The sequence below is a fragment of the Mus musculus genome, chromosome 7 (genome assembly GCF_000001635.26).
Source record: "Mus musculus strain C57BL/6J chromosome 7, GRCm38.p6 C57BL/6J".
Classification (NCBI taxonomy): Eukaryota; Metazoa; Chordata; class Mammalia; order Rodentia; family Muridae; genus Mus; species Mus musculus.
This window is the reverse complement of record NC_000073.6, coordinates 119,844,546-119,867,110: the sequence shown is the minus strand read 5'-3', so window position 1 is coordinate 119,867,110 and position 22,565 is coordinate 119,844,546. Positions and strand designations below refer to the sequence as shown.

General features: G+C 41.9%; 2 protein-coding genes across 37 annotated transcripts in view; one reads left to right on the top strand and one right to left on the bottom strand.

Moving 5' to 3' along the window:
- Positions 1-13,953, top strand: part of Dcun1d3 (DCN1, defective in cullin neddylation 1, domain containing 3 (S. cerevisiae)) — a 43,173-nt gene extending 29,220 nt beyond the window's left edge. For 4 of the 8 annotated variants that reach the window (XM_011241749.2, NM_001163703.1, NM_173408.3 and 1 more), the window contains exons 2-3: positions 7,196-7,731; positions 9,055-13,948. In XM_011241749.2, coding sequence (XP_011240051.1) covers positions 7,301-7,731; positions 9,055-9,538 — 915 coding nt within the window. In that variant the 5' untranslated portion in view covers positions 7,196-7,300 and the 3' untranslated portion in view covers positions 9,539-13,948. Of the gene's footprint in view, positions 1-5,283; positions 5,309-7,195; positions 7,732-9,054 lie in introns of those variants that run through there. The other 4 variants (XM_011241748.3, XM_011241751.1, XM_011241750.3 and 1 more) reach the window with 2 other exon arrangements.
- Positions 1-22,565, bottom strand: part of Rexo5 (RNA exonuclease 5) — an 86,327-nt gene that overhangs the window by 13,333 nt on the left and 50,429 nt on the right. For 9 of the 29 annotated variants that reach the window (XM_030242743.1, XM_030242745.1, XM_030242747.1 and 6 more), the window contains 3 exons: positions 21,610-21,728; positions 18,302-18,379; positions 10,181-10,524 (listed from right to left, as the gene is read on the bottom strand). In XM_030242743.1, the coding sequence (XP_030098603.1) occupies positions 10,218-10,524; positions 18,302-18,379; positions 21,610-21,728 (504 nt within the window). In that variant the 3' untranslated portion in view covers positions 10,181-10,217. Of the gene's footprint in view, positions 1-4,950; positions 5,047-5,141; positions 5,323-10,180; positions 10,525-18,167; positions 18,380-21,609; positions 21,729-22,565 lie in introns of those variants that run through there. The other 20 variants (XR_378253.4, XM_011241845.3, XM_006507991.4 and 17 more) reach the window with 10 other exon arrangements.

The window sequence follows — 22,565 nt, the reverse complement described above, 5'->3', positions numbered from 1 at the left end:
ATTGTCTCATGAGTATCTAGTCATTGACTTAGGGGATGGATTCTGAATGCGTTTGTTATTGTGTGGATGCCGCTAGTGTCATTCACTTCATATCTTGATTTAGTCTGGGGACATATTACATGTGATATGTATGAACTTGCTGCCAGAGTCACACAGCAACCTTTTAACAACAGAGAAGTAACATCGACAGTATGTAGCCACAATGTAACTGTGTTAAAATATTATAGTCGGTACATAAGTATATATGCTGTGTGTACTTTATACATCTGGCAGTATAGGGTGTTCATCTGTGTAAGCATCTTCATGAACAAGTGAACACTTTCTCCACAGCATTGGGGTGGCTGTGGTGGCACTAAGAACTACATAATAATCTTATGGGACCACCATCGTGATTATAGTCCATTACTGATAGAAACGTCATTATACAGGATGTGATTGTGTTTAAGGTGTGACACCTAAGGACCAGTGACAATAATGAAAGTAAAGAAACGGTCTTGGGTCAAGTTGGAAGGTGTTGGTCATGTGACTCAAGGTTATTTCCTAGAAATATAATTACTGCACATATTTCCTTTTTAAAATATTGTATCTTTCCTTCCTTCATGCCTCTTTCCTTTTGCATTTTTGAGATTGTTTGGTATAGCAAGTCTTACCCAGCTCTAACTGGACCTGCAGTTTTTGCTTGCTAGTATAGGGCATTTTAGGACAAAGACACTGTTAAAAGCATGGGCATAGAAACAGACGGGTCTTGTTTGTTTTGGCAGAGGAAACTGCTTTCCCCACTAAGTAGCTCTGGCAAGATCTACTCTCTGAAGGTGATCTTCCAGCCTAAGTTCCCAGTGAGAGGAGCAAGCTATCAGTTTTTCCTCATGATGTATGCAAGCTTCTAGAAGCTGTTACCATTGGACAGGACACACTTTGCAGTCTTTTTTGAAAAGGCCACTCAGAACCTGTAAGCTGCCAGGTGGGACTAGGAGTCTCTGTGGTCTTGTTTAAAGACTTAGAGGATGGCTTCTGCCAGCACGGTTGGCTCAGCCTCTGGCTGCTGTAGAAAAACTGAGGCTTTCATGTTCTCAGGTCCTGGTCTTTAGTATTTGATAAGTAAGAACATAGCCGGGTGTGGTGGTGCACGCCTTTAGTCCCAGCACTCGGGAGGCAGAGGCAGGCGGATTTCTGAGTTAGAGGCCGGCCTGGTCTACAAAGTGAGTTCCAGGACAGCCAGGGCTACACAGAGAAACCCTGTCTCGAAAACAAACAAAAAACAAACAAACAAACAAAAACAACAAGAAGTAAGAACATGGACTCAGCTCTACAAACTGTTTAGATGGACGTTGGAAACATGAATTTCATATTGCTATTATGTGGGAATGCCAGTGTTGGTAGCTTCTTGCTGCAGAATAGACTGACCATGGAGAAGGACATTGGGTTGGTGGTTTAAGACAGTCTTGGGGCAGATCTGACACTTGGTTGACCTGTTTTTGGTATAGCACTTGCCTGTTTCACAAGGGGTGGCAGGCTCCCTATCAACACCAATACAGCATTCCTCCGAGCAAGCTTGTTGACCTAACTAGGTACAGCAAATAGCCAGCTTACTCTGGGCTGCTTACTGGGTTGTGTGGGCTTGGGGAGTGGGACACAACTGCTTACCTCCAGTCAAGGTCTAAAATGAGGAAGGAAAGGGAAGACAGTAAACTCCACGGTGTGGTGTCTATCACCCATTGTTCAGATTGGAGTCACTTGTTTTTCTCCTTGTAAGAAGCAAGGGAGCAATTCATTATAACAGGAGGAAATTTTCTTGTCTTCAGAGGGTTCCAGATTAGAACTGCAGTTTCCTTTAAATGGCAATGATGTGAAGGTAGCCCCAGAATATTATACTTTGAAAAGACAAGTGAAGACCCCTTGTTTTAATGTTGGAGTCACAGAAACTCAGAGAGGCCAAATGGTTTGTTGAAGGGATACATTGCTTATGGAAGTCCTGGATGAGAGTCCAAGGTGTCCTTGGAATTTACTCTGCATATAGATTCACCCTTTGGAATACATTTATGTGTTGATAAAGAACATTTTCTTCTTGGTGCACCATTATCTTCCCAAGGGGTCTGGCATGCCCTGACACACATCATAGCAGAGAAGAGTAAGCAAGGCCAGCGATAGAGATCAGAGAGTGTGGAGTCAGACTGGTTACTTTAAGCCAACTCCCTGAATTTTATTATTTTCCTGCTTTTATAAAATGAAAAAAAAAAAAGTTAACTTATAGCGATGTAACGATCCAAGTGTGATAGTTCACATCAGTCTCAATACATATTAAGTGTGGGCATCGTAAGTGTGCATGCGTAAAGGTCAAAGGTCAATGTCAGGTGTCTTTCTGCCCCGTGTTTTCTGAGATAAGGTCTATCACTGAGCCCAGAGCTTATCACTTTGGCTGGCTAGTCTGCAAGCCCCAGGAACCTTCCCTGTCTTCACCACCTGCCCCAGAACTGGGATTAGATAGACATGGCTTATCACACCCAGTATTTACATGGGTGCTGGAGACCCAAGCTGAAGTCCTCATGCTTTTTGTGGCTGACACTTTACTATGAGCCAATCTCCCCAGCACCCTGTAATGATTTTCAAGATATAGCTATTACTATATGTTAATACATGGACCAACCGTTTTGGCTTTCTTTTCTTCCATTTCCTGTTTATTGTCATTTAAGAACCCAAACAAGACCCACCTTTCTGTGAAATCTCAGTGAAGTCTTAGCAGGCTGGTTTTATTTTGTAATACTGTTGTGTGGTTTCCAAATCTGTAGAGCCTATAACAATTTACTTCTTAGGCTTGTTATAAAACTGCAGCTATAGCCCCAGACCTTAGTATCCTTCTGAGTCGCTCTCAAGTTTTCTTTGTAGTTCTCTTATCTCTCCATTTTTTCTGTCTCCATTTACATCAGGCTCCAGTGAGGGTTGGTCCTCCACAGTGGTTTGGCTGAACAGCCAAGAGCAAGCCACTTGAAGACAGATTTGCCTGGTTGTCACCTCATGGAACTACCAAAGAGATAGGTGCAGCTGAAACTAGAGCACCTCCAGGGACCTGGGGCCTATAAGGATTGCCCTTGGGGCCTAGTGTCTGCTTCAGGCCCGAGGCTGGGTTGAGCTGGGCAGGTAGTGAAGCCTGTCCTCAGGAATGGCAGCCAGGGCTGGTACAGAGGAAGGATGGGTCTGGAGGCTGACGTGCAGAGAAAGGAGGGAAGGAGGCAGAAGCAGCTGGAGGACAAAAGCTGGATACTATGATGACCCATTGTAAGTGGAACAAAGTTCCTGACAGTAAATACATATTCAAAGGAGTATGCAGGCTTAGAATAGGTACCCCAGTTATTGTATGTGTGCATGAGTAGTTCCCCCTCCCCTACTGAGGTTTTCAGTCACCCCTTTCCCACCTCTCTTTTGTTCTTGGCTCTGTTTGACTCATTTGTGCCACAGAGCTAAAGCAGGAGAGCTGTCACTTGAGACATTTGACTTGCCCTGATAGAGCTGGGCTGGCTACTGAAGAACAATTCCTTCGGTAAAGGAAGCTTTGGTCTGTCAGTGACTGTGTGATAGCAGTAATAATAATGATTACAGAGGCGGACCCTTCATTGACTGCTTCTGTGCACCAGATGCATGGACCATCTCATTTCCTCCACTCAAGAGTCCTGAGGCGCAGTGGAATAAGCTGCAGACAGGTCTGGTTAATAGATGCCTTCACTGTGATGCACCCAACCTCTTGATAACTGCACTGTTTTCTCCCTTCCTAGGTAGCTTCTTGACCTCAGTGTGCTGCCATTTAGTTTCCTGGAACTCAATAATTATTTCAGAGAGCTATGTTTCTATACTGCTGTTATAACAATATACAATATAGCAAATAGAAAGTGGTATTCATTACTAATAATTGTGTTGTTTTTGTAAACTTGGCACTGGAATATCTAGATTGTGCAAAGGCTGTCAGCAGGTGGCAGTGAGAGGGAGTAAGGCACCTGGGAAGACACTGTCACTAACTGAGTGAAATTGCCTAGAAAGCTAGAGATCCTGTCTTTGCAAACCTATAGAGATGGATGCAAGATGACAGGAAAGCCTGCCTCAGGTTAGGAGCAGGGCATGGCTAGCAATTTACAGTTTTTACCAGGCACAGCTTGGTTTTATTGAGGATCAATCACAAGGAAACCCCTTCCTGTGGAGAGTCTGATTCTCCACATGTTGGGGCTTTGGAGCTTTTGAATATGGTCAGTAATGTGGTATGAGACTTTCTATGTTTTGAGACTGGGTTCACTATGTAGATCAAGTTGGTCTTGAACTCACAGAGATCCGCCTGTCTCTGCTTCCTAAGTGCTGGGATTAAACACATGCATCACTACGCCTGGCCTATTGTTATAATTTTTAAATTATTATTATTGGTGAGTGTGTGTATATGTGTGCACACAGACAGTATGATGTTCTTTGTAGTGGCTGATGGTTAAGATTTGATATTCTAAGGTTGCTGTATCTGTTCCTCACCTCAAGGCCCATTCCTCAGTGTATTGTCCCATGATGCTTTGACAGATGTGGGTTCAGTTATACAGGTCATGGTTTCTTGAACTAAACATTCCAGGTTCTGTTTGTTCTGTGATGTTGCATAAGTTTACTACATGCAGAGCCTCAGTTTTCCTGTCTTTAAATGGGGTTATGGTGAGGAGGGCACGTGTGCTAGTGTTCTTAAAGTGCTTAGTTAGCATAGAGTTTGGCCCTGTATCAAATGCCCAGTAATTGATGGTTGCTGTTGTTAGCTAACAGCCAGTGAGACTTTGAAAGACTGAAGGCTCTGCCAGAAGGGGAAATAAACAAGCAACCAAGGAGCAGTGCCCACTAGCAAAGAACATACTGACTTCTGACTTGAGACCACTGCTCAACCCCACCAGAATGGGAACCTTTTAAAGAAAGGAGCCATGATGGGAGAAAGCTGACCTTCTGTCATTGTGTGATTGATCATCTGTCCACATTGATTTTCCTCTTTCTCATCTGCTGAGCATGTTAAAAGCCTTCAGGTTTCAACTGGTTCCGCTGTATCAGGTCATCAAAAGATGCTTTTACATGGAGGCACAGCAGAGTAAATGAGATTTGGGCCTCTATGGGAGCCCCATCTGTTCTGCTCTTACCTGCAGGCCTTGGCGCCAGGCTTTGGAGGGAGCTGCTGTACAGAAGCATCTGTCCAGTGGGGGTGGGGTGAGCAGCCTGGGTAGGTGGGTCAGATGCAGGGCAGGAAATCCTCTTACCTCACCCGGGTGCTGGGCCTCCTGCAGCAGGATCTGAGCAGCAAACACTGGTGAGTCAGCCAGCCTGGGAATTAGAGTTGCCAGTCTGTGAGCATGTGGGGTTTGTGTAAGTTTGGGCCTTTTGTTTCTTTCAGCAATCCAGTCTTTAGAAACACAAATCTGGAAACCAGACCCTCCACATGCTGCAGTCTTTCTTGTTTAGAGAGAATTCTGCTCGAACAATTCTTCTCCAAGAATTAACCCTTTGCCTTTTGAGATTTGAATTGGTTTCACTTATGGCTTACTACATGCTCAGCGTATAACAGCCTGTGAGAAGCCATGCTTGGGTCTGTCACTTTTCACAGCGAAAGCACTTTTAAGAGTTTCTTTGTGTGTCTTGTTTTGGCTTAAGCAAATTGAAACTGCCTTTCTTTTGAGGGCATGTGTAGACATGTCTTTTGTTTCTGAGGGTGGAGAATAGGACACACCCTTATAGGAGTCTGCCTAACTACAGGAATGATTGTGGTTCTTTTTAGATGACTATACTCTCTGCTTCCTTTTAGAGAGAATTCCCTTTGAAGATAACTCCAGTTTATCCAGGCACTGTTTGGTGGAAGCTGTTTATTTTTTTATTTGTTTTTGTTTATTCAGCTTTTCTTAACAACTGCCCTTTGCCCTATCACCAGACTCTTAAGTGAGCTCTGACTTTGCACCCTGAAGAATCATGAAGGCTCCTTAGAAGTGAGAGGCCCAAGTCTGGCTGACACTGATTTTTATCTAGTGTCTGCTTTCTTTGCTACATTCTACATACTAACAGACAGTGGCTGCTATTGTTCTAACACTTAGCAGAAGTTTGCAAGTATTAAATCATAAATGGATTTTCTATTATAACAAAATAGTTGATGGTTAATAACAACTCATAAGTATGCAGTATTGAAAATTGCTTCTGCTTTTGTTCACACATTTTTAGCAGTTCATATAAAAACTTAGTTAAAATAGATATTGCTCAGTGTCAGTGTAGCCTTTTGATCCAGCAGTTTTATCTCTTAGAGATTGTATTGGGTGTGGAGACACACCTAGGTTGGGAAAGTACCTGGAGTACAGGCTCTATGTAGGTGGGTGGAACAGGGTGGAGCTAGGACGGTACACCTTTGTGCATCCAGAGATCCAGGCACACTGCACTTTGCTGTTTGTCTAGGCCCCTGCTTGTAGTTTTGACACTTCTTACTTCACCATTAGACCATTATGCGATTACAGGTGGCCTGGATATGGCCTCATCTCTATTCTACTAGAATCCAGCTTGACAGAGTACAGGTGAGGGGTTACTGTCAGGAGCATGAGTAACCCTAAAATAGCTACAGCATCTTGTTACTGAAGACTTGATGGAGGTTTCCTCATGGAGTCCTGCTTTCAGTTAATTTTCCACGCGTAGTGCAGGGTCTGTAAGGGGGCGGGGAGGGATGCTTGTGGTGAGGTGAGGTTCCTTTAACTCTCCTTGCTTCCATCCTTTACCATTATCAGAGACTCTGCTACCTCTGTATTGTTCTGCTCAATTAGTTGCCATGGCTACCAGGCCAAGGTCATTTACCCTCTAAGGTGTTCCTTATGTTGTGCTGAGAGTAAAAGTTTGTAGCAATCTTTGTTGAAATCTGAATGTGTAGGTATTAGGTATAGAACCAGATGTAAACTTGTGGCTTAACTCAGGTCCAGATAACTGGTTTTTTGGTCTGTTTTTTTTTTGTTGTTGTTGTTTTGTTTTGTTGTGGTTTTTCGAGACAGGGTTTCTCTGTATAGCTTTGGCTGTCCTGAAACTCACTCTGTAGACCAGACACAAGGGTAAGCATCCCACAGAGCTGACTTACAGGAGAGGTAATGGTGAGCTGGGATAGGGTTCTCTCCCCTGTCTCATTGTTAGCTCAGTGAAATAGAGTGTTAACTATTTTGTAATTTCCTTCCAGGTTGCCTGGCTCCTCTAACTGATGGCATGTTGAAGTACATGGGCCAGTGGCAGCGAGGGCATTTGATCCAGAGGGGTCCACTCTAGAGGCCAGGGTACTACCACCATGGGCCAGTGTGTCACCAAGTGCAAGAATCCTTCATCAACCTTGGGCAGCAAGAATGGAGACCGGGACCCCAGCAACAAGTCACACAGCAGGCGGGGGGCTAGCCACCGTGAGGAACAGGTGCCACCTTGTGGCAAACCAGCTGGGGATATTCTTGTCAATGGGACCAAGAAAGCAGAGGCTGCCACTGAGGCCTGCCAGCTGCCAACTTCTTCTGGAGATGCTGGGAGGGAGTCCAAGACCAATGCTGAGGAGTCTTCTTTGCAGAGGTTGGAAGAACTATTCAGGCGCTACAAGGATGAGCGGGAGGATGCAATTTTGGAGGAAGGCATGGAGCGCTTTTGCAATGACCTATGTGTTGATCCTACAGAATTTCGAGTGCTGCTCTTGGCCTGGAAGTTCCAGGCTGCTACCATGTGCAAATTCACCAGGTTAGTCACAGATGCTTTCATGTCACCAGGGGAGCAGAGGAGGAAAGTGTGACACTGGATAGTGGTACCAACTAGGATAGAACTGGGATGGCTTCAGTTATCAAGTAGCAGTTGCATAATTTGTCAAAGTTATGTATCCATATTGGGGTTGTTTGTTTGTGTATAAGAATATGTCAGGGTCATGGAAGACCATGGTTTTAAGAGTGCAGGGTTATGAATAAGAACTGACTTTATTTTATTTTTTTAAGACAAGGTCTCACTATATAGCCCTAGTGGCCAGGAACTGGATATGTAGAACAAGGTGGCCTCAGACTTCAGGTTCTGCCTCCCTGCCTCTTGAGTGCTGGGATTAAAGGAGTGAATGACTATACCTGGCCTGGCAGAAGGAACTTTAAAACACAGCTAATATATATGACCTGCTCAGTAGAGTAGTTGCCTCACCACCACAGTCCCTGAGATAATTAGTATGAAACTCTGTTACAAACTGCAAAGTGCTGAATACATGTTAAAAAGCACATATGCAGCTGGATGTGGTGATACCTGTCTGTAATCCCAACCCCCAGGAGGCTGAGACATAGGGGTAGAAAATTCAAGGTTAGTATGAGCTACATAGTGAGGTCCTATCTTATAAAACAACAGAAACAAACAAAAACAGTAAAAAAAAATTTTTTACTACAGTTTTGGTAGTAGTATGTAATATGTTAATGTGCATGTATACGTGCATATGTGTCATGCTTTAAATGTGAAGGGGCCAGAAGACAACTTGAGGGATTTGGCTTTCTTTACCATGTATGCTCTTGAGATCAAAATTAGGTTATCATTCTTGGTGGCAAGTATATTTACCTGCTGAGCCATCTTGCCATGCCCCAGAAGGCACAGTTATTGTTGTTGGGTTTTTTCTCCATTTTATTTTATTTTATTTTATTTTATTTTATTTTATGTATATAGGTGTCTTGCCCACATTGTATATTTCTTAGGTGCATGCCTGGTATCCTCAGAGGCAAAATAAAAGTGTGTTAAACCCCTGGAACTGGATTTATAGGCTGCTATGAGTTGCCATGTAGGTTGGGAGAATTAAACTGGGCCCTATCTATCTAGCCACCCATCTAACCACCCACCCACCCATCTATTCTCGAGGCAAGGTCTGACTCTACAGCCTTAGCTGACCTTAGTAGACAAGGCTGGCCTAGAACTCGAGATCCTGTCTCTGCCTTCTGAGGGCTGCAGGTTGGGAGGATTAGTTGCTGTTAACTGTGCTGTCTTGCCTCATCATATACTAAATCACTTTTACTTATTAATCATACCTTTTCCTACCTGTCACAGGAAGGAGTTTTTTGATGGCTGTAAAGCAATAAGTGCAGACAGCATTGATGGGATCTGTGCACGGTTCCCTAGCCTCTTAACAGAAGCCAAACAAGAAGATAAATTCAAGGATCTCTACCGGTTTACATTTCAGTTTGGCCTGGACTCTGAAGAAGGGCAGCGGTCACTGCATCGTGAAATAGCCATTGCCCTATGGAAACTAGTATTTACACAGAACAATCCTCCAGTATTGGACCAGTGGCTAAATTTCCTAACAGAGAACCCTTCGGGAATCAAGGGCATCTCCCGGGACACTTGGAACATGTTTCTTAACTTCACTCAGGTGATTGGCCCCGACCTCAGCAACTACAGTGAAGATGAGGCCTGGCCGAGTCTCTTTGATACCTTTGTGGAGTGGGAAATGGAGAGAAGGAAAAGAGAAGTGGAAGGGAGAGGTACACTCAGCTCAGGGCAAGAGGGCTTGTGTCCAGAAGAGCAGACTTAGCCGCTCTGTTCCAGGAGCAGCACTGAGGATCTGCCTGCTGCCCTGCAGCCAAATGAGGAATTGGACCTTTCTGGAAATTACTGAAGATCCGGATATTTTCTACTTTACACCTTTCTCTGCCTTGTATTTGAAAGGGCTCTAAAATGCTGTATCATGTTTTAGGCACTTTCTTCATTTTTTTTTTTTTTTGTTATTTTGGTTATTTCTTTTTTGGGGGTGGGAAATCCCCCAAAATATTTGAACCTGGCTACATGTTGTGTACCTTTTTTTGAAGCCTTCAGATAGAATAAGCCTGCCATTTCTTGCACAACTTGATAGGATTTGTTTTGTGGGGGAGGGGAGGGTGTAGCCCGGGTTGGGAGTGGGTTGTTAGGTTGAATTAACATTACAAAATGATGCAGTGCCAGACCTCAGTTTTGCATATTATTTTTCAGGGCAGGTCTGTACTGTGTGTAGTGCTGTTTACATGGTTGAATTTAGGTTGTAATAATTATTTTAAAAGATTTACACAGATATGAATATAGCAGTGTTAACTGTTAGCCACATTGCATTAATTTCCAGACAGTTTGGAGCTCTTGGAGAGCCAAGGCCAAGGCCAGTCAAGAGCATTTGCAGTCTGACACCCCACCCCGTCCCTTTAAGCTAATTTATCCAAAGCCCTGTCTCCCTCACTTCTTGCTCATTCCTTCTTTGACCTATTGCATTTCATATTTAACTTACCCATCATCATGCTGTACCTGTCAGTCAAGTGAGCAGTTTTGTTTTGTTTTGTTAGAACACATTGTACTGAAAACCACTTAAGCATTGAATGCAGAGAAAGCAGTGCTACCTCAGTTTTGCTGGAAGTAGACTTCTTTGATAGTTTTCTTTGATGTTTTTGTATTTTCATGTCATAAGTGGAAATACTTCTTTTTCTCCCCTTTTCATTTGCCTTGGAGCCAAAGTTTCCGTTCTGGGTGGTGAGAAAAGTGTGCCTGCCAGCCGACCTGAAAGAAAGCGGTGGCATGGAGCTCTGCTTCAAACTGTTTTTTCTCTAGTTTTGTTGAGTATCATTAGCTTACTTGTCTGGCAAGTGCAGAAGCCTGAGGCTGGCCTGAACTCTGCCAAACAAATTATCCACGTGTATTGAATCATTAAATTGTGTGCCCTCTCCCTCTTTGCTGCGCCCACGTTGTCACTTAACCCCTAGGAATTATTTATTGTCTTTTTGTTAATGTCAAGCTCGGTTGGGGTAACGTGGTGACTGTTTAGGTTTACATGACCCTCTTCTCTTTCCCTTACCCCAGACATGTATATATACATATATAAGATATGTATATATTTTACCTTTATAAAATATATATATATACACATATATGTATCTATATCCCTTTGTTTGTCTGCTAAAACTGGCCATGAAAGAGGGAGCTGCCTTCAATCTGTAGTTTAAGAAGATGCCAGGGAGCATCATAAACGGAGGCTATTGTATATTAATTTAGACTTTTTCACTAAAAAGAACATGAATGAATTTGCTTGCCGAAGGAGGAACCAGTTCTCTAGACTCCATGCTCACTCTACAAGGCCAGCTTTGGTCAAGCTGCCACTGGGGCCTGAAGAGCTGACTCTGTCCTACCTTATTCCACTAAAGTACCATCTTGATAATTTCCCCTTAAAAAATATTCTCAAAAATGTACTGGAAAGTGGGTGGCAGGAGCTTGTACAGTTCAGCTTCCAACATTTCGGAACAGATTTAAAAGGGAATCTTTTAATAAATAAAAGTTACAAAAATATTTATACTCTTGATACAATGAAAAAGTGTCTATTAAATATTTGGAATTTCCTCCCTTGATTAGTCTACCCCAAATCCTGGGTACATGTTTCTCAACCTGGGTAAGAATTGCATGCTTTGAGTTCTTCATGAGTCTTATAGCTCTAGGCACTTATCTTTATAAAAATGATTATTTAAGGAGATGACAGTCATATTTCTTAAAGTCGGTATTGACACAGGGAACATTTTTGTAAGCCTCACAATTGTCCTTCCTTGAGGGATGAGATGATGAATATCAGCCACAGACTTACGATAGTGCTGGAAGGCCCAAGTGGCTGTTGGGCCAGATGTACCCCTTTTTTTTCTAGCCAGAATAAGATGAAATCCTTGAGTAAGAATCCAGGAGCCCAGTAGTTTCTGAGGGCACAGCTACATTATAACATTTGGTTAAGATCTCATCTAGCCAGTTAGTTGTTCCTAATTCAGGATTAGGTAGAAATCTAATGAGGGAAGAGGTGGAGTTAGGTAAGACTTTCTGTCCCAGATAAGAAAGGGTGTATGTGGGGAAAGTGCCAAGAGGGAGTTTGCCAAGGGCCCCATGGACTCAAGGAACTAGATCTTTTCCTCATTGGGTAGAGGTTTTTTTAACTGCTCAGTTTCTCCAATCCCAATGCCTGCACCCCAACCCCAGCCATTTAGAAATTGTGATTATATTTTTAATCATCTGTTGTTGAGAAACCAGAGAAAGGAACAGTATTCAGGGAGGGACTTTGGGTTTTCTGTGTAGTTGCTTTGCTTTGCCAAGAGATTCTCAGTGAGGTGTAAGGTTTGCAGTTAACACTTCTGGGAAACAAAAGTTTCTGTTTCACTCACCCTCAGATAGGCTTGCTGCTTATTGGGTGGATGAGCAGTGGCTGGGAGCCAAATTGCTCCTCAGGTTAGCTAGCTTTGTGGCTTCAGGTGATTTGGGAAGGGGTGATATCAGGGTGCCATTTTGGAATTCTGCAATGTCTAAGCATTACTACACAGACCGTTGGAAATTGCATACTTTGGGCAAATGACTTTTTGAGTTTCCATGGTAATTCTTTAGTAACTTATTAGCAAGCTGATATGAGATAAAAAGTTACTTTATTGAATTCTTTCCCTTAGTCTTCCTTGCCAAACTTGAATGTATCATTCTCATTGACGCTTTGCTGTACTTCTGGGGGTTGCTTCAGCAGCTCTCTCTTCATTGTGGCAGATGCGCCAACATGTCTGTTGGGTCCAGAAGTCTGTATGTACCTATCTGATAAAGAAGTTCTCAGAGCTGACTGAAAATCCAAATTTCAGCCAACACTTTGGGCCAAGGGAAAGATAACAGAAAATGTGCAAAGCAGTACTGTTCATATTAGAAGGGCAGTGAAGAATTACCATGCACACAGAATTAGCTTGAAACAGTACTGTCTCCTAGGGTGTGGTCTCCAGGCCAGATCAGGTTATGGGATCCCATAGATTATGTACGTAGACTGCACATTGGTGGGAAGTTGCTAAGATAAAGACTTGTCCAAAAACTAACAAAGCAAAAGATGTGTTTATTGGAATGTATAGTCTGCTGTATTTCAAGTGGGGTCTTCAGTGCAGCAGGTAGACCTAGTTATACAGTTATGTAAGGGATAGAGAACTACTGTTAAAAGGTTTTTATCCCCTCTCACCACTTAATCTCCTATGTATGTTAGGATGGCTAGTGATGACCTGAACATCTTGGTAACAGACAGAGGTCTTACCTGGAGGACTAAAGCAGTACTTAGCTTAAATACTTGAAAGGACAAAGTTATCAAAATACGTTGATTAGGATTATTTAAGGTCATGTGACACTGATCTTTTCTTCTGGGTCACGTAGAGGATAGGTTCTTGCCACACTCTTATTCAGAGTTTCCTTGGTAAGCTGTAATTGCAGCCCATACCAGTTTGACCTGGCCCAGGACTACATGCTGGGGATGCTCACCAGGAGTCGCCCCTGGTCTCAGCCCCTCTCCTCTTTATTTCAGAGAAGGATGCTTGAGCATTGGGCACAGATGCTGAGGTGGTTTGATTAGCTGAAAAACCAAGTTCTGATTCAGGTGTTGGGGCATCATGTTCTGTTTCTCTTGGAAACCCAGCCTGCTCTCATAGATACCTACTTCCATCACATATCCTGAGCATTGCCAAAAGAAGCCATTTAGCAGCTGCTGTTTTTCTCTCAGCACAAATATATTTGCTACAGAAGAATTCTCTTTTCTCTGGTCCTGGTCCCCAGACCTCAGAATCTGTTAACTGCTCTTCCCTGCTGCACTGAATATGGTTCTAGGTTTTGAAGAGGGAATTTGAAGCAATAGGCAATCAGGGCTTGGTTGAATTGGTCTTGCATATATCCTGTCTTAATCCTCTGAGGTGATGAGACACTGCTCATGTGACCTTCTACCTTTGTGGATCCCTCTTGGTTTGTGACCTTCGTACCTTCCCTGAGGTTGTACAAACTTGACAAAAGTTAATACTTTTGTATTCTCTGCACTGTTGCACTCTTCAAATAGCCCCCTGAATATTAACTTGATATACACATCTTTCTCTTTTATGTCTACAGTATTTTTTCCTTTTTTTTTTTTGAAGGTTATCTGCTGTTGAATTCAATAAATTTGTTTACCTAATTATTGATATTTCTGCAGAAAACAAAAAACAGTGAATTTATTCTGAGGTAAAGTTTATCAACCCATTGGGAACCTTTTCCAATGTGATGCTATGCTATATTAACAACTTAGGAAAATGACCCATGTAGGATAGGAGTCTTCCTCCATGCACATGAATGCTTGCTTAGATGCCCATTACTGAAATCATCTTTCTTACCTTAGGTATCACAGTTCCCATGAGAAATAAAAAGACAGTTTTGAGCTCTATGTTAAATACATGGGTGGTCCCTAGGTCTAATTAGGCTTGCAATGATTAAGTTTATTTTTTAATTCATCTGCAAAATAAAGGGCATTGGTATTAGGATTTAAGAAAAAGTCTGTGAAACACCCATGATATCTCATAGTTAGTGCCTCATAGTTAAGCCTCCTTAAGGTTCATCAAAAAGATGTTAAGGGTATTGTGTGGTGGTGGTGGTTGTGGGCACAGCTGTTGTGGGGGATGATATTTGACCTTTCCTCTCTTAGTGGGGTGGGGATTAGATAAGCCCTTTCAGTTGGGAAGGTTGACTACACTCCCTAGAAAACTTACCCTTGCTCCACAATCCTCTCATTGACTCCTGGGCTTGTTTCTTCTGTGCTTTGTCCCTTCTATTAAGCACAGATAGGCTCTACAGTAGTAGAGTGGACAGGAAGACACCCAACTGAATGTTAACAGAGTGGTGAATGGATTACAAGATGATAAAACCCTATTTTCAACTAAAACGATTGGCAAAAAAAAATTTTATACAGTTACCAGATGAGCTTAATTGCACGTGGAATGGAATTCTACCAAGGAAGTATGCTAAAAAGTCCAGAGGGATAGAGAAGAATCACTTTAATTCTGGCCTCTCCTAGTGAATCCTCAAAGCAGATTGCTAAATTGGCTCTAGAAGTCATCCCTCTAGGCCTGGGTTTTGACCCAAATTATAAAAGAAAAAAAGTATATAATTGGATAAATTTATCTATATATGAGAAGAAGCTGCTGTATGTCAAGGTAGTGTCAGGAAGAATAAAGGTCAAGTCATTAGAAATACAATTGGCCAGTGGATACTTACATGAATTAGGACTTTAAATTACAAGATTTCCATGCTTTAAAAAGCAAGCTAGAAGCACATTATTTTTTTTTGAGACAGGGTTTCTCTGTGTAGCCCTGGCTATCCTGGAACTCATTCTTGTAGACCAAGCTGGCCTCAAACTCAGATCTGGCTGCCTTGGCCTTTGCTGGGATTAAAGGCGTGCGCTGCCACCACCACCCAACCTAGAAGCACTGACAAAGGGACACCATATTTCATCCGTAAAAGCAGTTGGCTTCGCATTAGAACAGGCAACAGATATATACCAGCCACTGAAGAATATCTAGCCAAGAAGCTTCTGAAAAATAGCCCGGCATGGTGGCACACGCCTTTGATCCTAGCACTTGGGAGGCAAAGGCAGGCAGATTTCTGAGTTCGAGGCCAGCCTGGTCTACAGAGTGAGTTCCAGGACAGCCAGGGCTATACAGAGAAACCCTGTCTCGAAAAAAAAAACAAAAAACAAAAACAACAACAACAAAAAAAGAGAAGAAGCTTCTGAAAAGCTGAATGCCCAATCTAAATGGTACTCCAGAAAATAGTAGTTGAACATCTGAAATTGTTCTTTAATGCATCACAGTGGCAGAGAATTGAGGCAATGCTGGCAAACAGAAATATCTTTCTGTAATTAAAAGAACCATTAACGTGCATTAATACAGTAGCTTTTCTCTTAGAAGCTGTGTAAAGACATAACTGCAGCTTCAGAGTCAGCAAAGTAGAAGTCAACAAAGTTTTAGAAATTATGAGTTATATTACTTACTATATTATTCAGCTATTTAAAAAGATCTGAATAATGACAGAAAAAACTTAACCTTGTAAAATATTGGCAGTCATTGATTCTGGGTAGTTAAGTGTGTCTTTTTATTTTCCAAATTTACACTGACTTTCCTATTTATTTTATAAGAGGTCATTTTCAGAGAGTCAAGGAAATAAACAAATGTAGCTTAGTGTTCTGAACAATCCCAATATAGGGACAGGAATTCGAAACCAAATTGGGTTCTGTAAAAACCTCTTGAGTTGCCCTTTCCTTAAGACTGCTCCTTGGGCAGCTGTCTTGGCAGCTCAGCATTGGCTGCCTAGAAGGGTGTGGGAGGAACAATGTGCAAACGCACGTATGAATGGAATGTGTGTTTTGCAAGAGGCCAAGTTGGCAGCTTTGGTTTCCAAAAGGTGGGAGCATCAGCTGGAAGAACACAGTGTGCAGAATCTTCGGAGGCTTTTGCGGGCCAGGTCCATTTCTTCAGTTTTGCAGTTGGGGCCTGGGGGAAACCCTCATCCATTCTGAAGGAAATGGAGTGCCTTAGGTTCAGAGTGCCTTGATGGCTTCTTGGAACAGTTTGCAAAATCCCCTAATGTTTGCCACTTATGTGCTCTTAAGTTGGACTTTTTCTAACAACCATGAAGTAGGTTCTGAGCTCCCATTTTAAGCAGGGTCTCATAGGAAAATAGCATTTTTACTGCTGTTCTTGACATGTTCCACAAATGGAACTTTGAAGTCTCATACTTATTAAAAGTAGGTATTTCCTCATCTTATACAGCTATGGAAATGAACTCAGAATGACCCAAACACACAGCAACAGAACCAAAGTTCTAACCCAGGCCTGTCTATGTCCAGGAGAGGCACTGTCTATTTGGACCGGAGCCTCAAGGGGTAGATACTAATTGAACCCAAGCTGGAAAAGAAACTCAAGTTAGCCCAAGTTTCCTCCAGTGGAGGACTCCAGGAAAATGTGTGTCAATTTCACATCAAACCTTTGTTCTACTTAGGGTCCAACTTATAGAGAGGCTACATACATTTAAGGGTTAAACACTATCTAAGTGCCCAACTTTAAAGTTTCAGAACTATTTCTTTTCTCTCCTAACTATAATAATGCTGAACTTTTTTTTTTAAAGTAAAAACCAGGGCATCACTATGTAGCCTTGTGGCCTGGCTTTCAGACTCAGATCCACCTGTCCCTGCCTCCAGAGTACATGCATCACCAAGCTTGCTTGGGTTTTCTTGTTTTGTTTTTAGTTCTTAACCTCAGATATCAAAGCCTTTTGTAAAATATGATTTACCTGTCATACTATTCAGAAATACTGTTAACATCCTGGCATATAGCATTCCAGGCTGGGTTCTAATTGTATGCATAGCTTTGTATATTTACCCTACACATCAGGAATCAAAACTATATAGTACCCCTTCACATGCACAACTATGAACAACTAAGTGAAGTTATCTCCATGGTAAATTCTGAGAGCCCGATGAGGTGCTTTTGATCTCAGAAGGCAGAGACAGGTGGATCTCTTTGAGTTTGAGACCAGCATAGTGGACAGCCTGGTTAGCTACATAAAGTGAGACCCTGTCTCAAAAAGCCAAATAATAATAATTCTATGAGATACTAGCATCTGCTTGTGAATTAATAGTATTCAACTTATATTGAGCAAATAATTAAAACAGCTAGGATTTGAAGGGGGATGTGTGCACACTCATTCCTTTCTAATAACCCTATGGTATCTTCTACCCTACGCCCCGCTCCCCTTTTTTTAATACAAGTATCTTAACTACTCTCACTTTTTCAAGTGGAATTATAGGATCTGTGTATACAAAGCAAGGTTCTTGGTGTGTGTGTCTGAATTTACTTTCTCAGGATCAGTTAATATCTACAAGATTAGGAATTGTGGAGCCATGTCCCATCTTTCCAACACAGCATTACCTGTGAGAGTCACCTTAAAACTTAGCACTGTGAGTTTGAAGTTTCCAGTTTCCAAGTAGTGCCCTGTCCGATGGGGACACCTGCTGGTGAAGAGTGATGCTGCAGCTATATCCCAAGGAGGAGGAATTCCCAAACATGGGATTGAAAGCTAAGTCTCTTCCACTCTCTTTGCTTTTGCCAGATGTTTGTTCAGCCTATCTCCACCCCCTGGCCCCCTTTTCTAACAGATGCCAAGGAGTCAACAGTTTAGCCAGTTACTTACAGAAACTTGACAAACTGGCTGGATTTTCTTTTCTTGGCCTCAGTATATGTCATTTAATGGTAGTGCTACAGGAATCAATCAGTACCTGTGTAATAAACTCAGACACAAAATACTCATCCACCCCCACCCTCCCCCAGCATTACCACCACCACCACATCTAAGAGGAGGAAATGTTTTGAGTTTTAGGCATTTATTGGAATTTTGAACATGACAATATACTTTAGAGGGTATCCCAAAGCTATCTGAAAGAGGGAGAGGCTTGCCATCATTGCATGTGAAATGGCACTTGGAAAGTGCAGAGACTCACACTCTCACGCCTGGGGTATCACTTTCTTCTTCCTCTTTTATTTTCATCAGTCCTAGGCCAGGGTGCGACCCAAAAGCACTGCAATAAATAAAAACAAAGACATGCTGGGTTTTGTTTTTTTGCCTTTTGTTTTTTCAAGTCAATGTTTTCTCTGTGTGTAGCTTTGGCTACACAGTCACTCTGTAGACCAGGCTGGCCTCAAACTCATAGATATCCACCTGCTTCTGCCTCTTGCGTGATGTGATTAAAAGTGTGTGCCACTATCCCCTGGCTGAGGAAGTAAGTTTTTAAGTAGGCATGTGCCATACACCAAGAGGCAGCTTTTGTAAAGTTGCCTGCTGGAGAGGGCTCAGTGAAGAAGCCTGATTCATATCCTAGCTCTGCCACTTAACAGATCAGTGGCACCAAGGTTTAAAGAAGCATAGTAGTAACCAGCATTTACTGGGTTCTTTTGTAAAATCAAGTATGGACAGTTTTAAACACTTGTATCACTGGGCTGCTTTTAAGTTTTAAAAAGACAAGTATTCATTCCATCTTCCAAGGAAAGACTCAGATATAACTTGTTTAAATCATACAGTTGCAAATAAGAACCAGGTTTCAGTAATGAGAATCTGTCCTTAGAGTCCCTAGAAACTAGTGTTAGTCTTTTCAGTTTACTTAAAGCTTTGTTAGTACTACTTGAAAATCTTTCTATTGCTTCTTTAATGATGCATGTTATTGGAATAGTGCTTTGATACCTGTTAGTTCACGGTCACATTTTTATGAATATTCATAGGACTGGGTTAAGAGAACTAATGGAGCTTTTTGATACAAGACAGGCAGAAAATGAGTAAAACACAAATGGTTAACTAGCAAGTTAGTAAGTACTAAGTCTTTTATGCAGGTTTCTGGAGTCAGATCATTATGGTTGAAAGCCTGACTAGTTACACTTACTGAGTGACCTTGGTAAATTACTTAACAGAGGCATTACTGCAATGTTTGTGCTTAGTAAGAACATGAATAATTTAATTCTGACCCAGAGTCTATCTATGTAGCACAATACTTGCTTATTAAGGGTTTGACAGATCTCCATGTGTCAGCCAGTGAGTTTCCTGGATCCCTGCCCACCTGCACCACACCAAACCTTATGGGTGTAAACATACTGTGTCCTGGCTAACTTTGGTGAGTATCCTAAACACTTACCTACCTGCCCTGTTCCTAAGCCTGAGGCTCACTGTTAGTGACCCTATGTTCCTGCTTAGCTAAGACCTTGGCTCACCCAATTGGCTCGGCTTGTATAACAGCTATGCAACGCATTTACTGTTCCTGCTTACCACTGAATTGGAATTAACCCTGTTCATCCAATCCAAAATCAACATTTAGTATCTGAAGGATTGACTACCAACTCTTGATACTCAATCTGAAGCCAACCAAGCATGGGCAACAAAACCAAAACTTCCAATCAACAGAGGTGGGCTAGAATCAGACATATAACCCACAAAATTGTTCTCCATGACCAAGTCACATTGCAAAAACATAAATATTAAAGGCTAAGAGATTATATCCCCCTATAAACCCAGGAGTCCTGTATAAATATTCTCTAATAAAAACTACCTAGTGTTAAATTTAAAAGAAAATCATAAGCACCATCAGAAACCAGTAAACAACTCAGTGAACTTAAAGACGATCAGAATAAATCCAAGATAATACTGAATGTGACTGAATGAAATGACAAGACAGTTCAAGATCTGAAAGCTAAATTCAGTAAAAGGTAGCAATAATGAAACTGGAAAACTCAATAATGTAATTTTAACTCTCGGGAAAGCCTTACCAGCAGCGTGGATCAAGAAGAGAGACTATGACTTGAAGATAAAGTAGAAGAATTAAGGGTGGAGAGATGCTCAGTGGTTCTGAGCATTCACTGCTCTTGCAGAGGGCACAAGTTCAGTTCTTAGTTGCCAGCTATAACTCTAGCTCCAGAGGATCTGCTGCACTCACACTCGTGTGGCACACATACACACATATACAAATAATTAGACTACACATGTAAAGCATATGAAAAATTAACAAATCTACAAGAAAGGGATTTAAAGAACTGAGAAGGCCAAATCTAGCCAGATGTGGCACACACCTTTAATACCAACTGCCAGGGCTATGTAGACAGAACCTGTCTTCCTAAACCATAAAAAGACCAAATTTACAAATCACAGGCACAGATGAAGGACAGGAAGCCCAAGTTAATGACACAGACCAGAACTTTAACAAGATCATACAGGAAAACTCCCCCAAATTAAGGAGATATTACTCAAACTATTATTTGTAGCACAGTACTACTAGAATATCAGAATCTTGAAATACGTTTAACAGTGGCCCAAAGTCCTTATGTAGCTGAGGTTGGCCTTGAACTCCTTATTCCTCTGTCTCAACTTAATAGGTGCTAAGATTACAGGTATGCACTACTAAACCCAGCTTTTTTATGTTGAAGCAACCCAGTTTGAGCTGGCAGGAATGGCTCAATGGGCATGTGACAGCTGATCTGAGCACATGTATGTAGTCTCCAAAGATAAATGAATAAGACAACAAAGAAAACCTTAAGAAAGAATAGTTCAATAATTTTCTAACTACTCCAAAAGTCTCACTGTCTCTCTTCTCTGTGGCATGTGTGTATACACATGCACGCACACACACACTCACCTCAGAACTGTACTGTTTCAACATTAATTTTATAAGTATTTATCATATTTTATGTTTTGAAGGATCACTGACTTACTGCAAATCCCTCACTGGAGAATTTTGTTTTCATATGTTTTCATAATGTACTCCATGACTGGCTATCAACTCAGAATCAGTCTTTCAACTACTATGACCATCTTCCCAGCGAGCTTGGTCACTTGTTAAAAATATGTAATAGGAGGTAGGACCAGACTCACACAGCCTATTTCAGTATTTGTTAGGCTTAAAATTAGAAAGTTTAAAATTGTGCTTCAAAAGCAGAGGTAGCAATGAAGTGAAGAACAAGGAAGTCATGTTTATACTTCTAATCTGTGAAGAGGGTAGGCCTGATAACAGCTAAGCCTGGGCCCTGTGATAGGAAACCTTATCCTGTTGTCACTTTAGGTACCTATTTACCTCAGACAATGCACTGCATCAGAAGTACCAATACGTTCAAGCATACATGTGAAAAGGAATGTAATGTCTAGCTATGAGAACTATGATAAGAACCCATGCAAATCCTCATTATGCTTGGACACAATTCGACTAAAGGTATTTCCTTGGGGACAGCTAAATTCCAAGGGTCAGAATCATGAGGCCAACACATCAAATCTTACTTCTTGGTTCCTGGCATCAGGATGAGGCAGAAGGTGCCTGGGCTCAGGCTGTGGTAGAGCTTTTCAATCTTCCGGCTCCAACGCCAAGCTACTATCTTTGGGTGGTTCACCTTCCGAGTCTAGGACCAAAGTCATATATTGACATTTAGCCTCCTGTTCACCTTGATAAGAACTGTAGGACTTTCTCAGGTTCTAAAGCCGTAGGAAGCCCTGGAAAAAAAACTGTCTGAAACTGCAGTCCACTCTATAAACCTCAAGTGTTCAGGATCACTGTGGCAGAGGGCCACTGCTGTTGATTCTTTTAAGTGATCTTCCAAAAGGGCCCTAAGCTAGGGAGCCATACATTGATGAGGCTCCCTGCCTGGCCTTTGCCTTTAAGTGTCTTTGTGACTTGGGATGAATCCCTGACCAGCTCTAACTTCTGTCTCTCACCTGTAAAGTATGATGCTAGAGCAACGTTTCCCAAGTTTTAAGCAGCCTTCTATCTCTACACTTCTAAATATGCCTCTTTTATACATACATTTCCCTTAAAATGAGTCAATTTCTGCTTTTAATCTTGCCTGATCTCAGATCTGACAAGGTTGTACAGTTTAATGGAAGTCATAAACTACAGAAGTAGATAGACGTAGCAATAAAATCTACCTACGACAGTCAAAATTTATCTTGTATGTGAAGCATACTCTGGAAAGCCCTGAACTAGATCTCCAAAGACTTAGCCAGCTCTCCAGTCTCCCACCCTGGTCCCTCCAAGATCCTTAGAGAACCACTTTGAAGAATAAGAATGGGATTTTAGTGAATATTAAAGAGGCAAAAGTATATGAGATTTGAGAGAATATGACTGGGGCAGGGGGAGGCTAGAGTTGGCTGGAGAGTGACATGAGATGGGGCTGAAGGCAAGAAACAAACAAAACTCCTGAAAGTATAGACATAGTGCCAATGAGCAAGCCTTTCCTAAC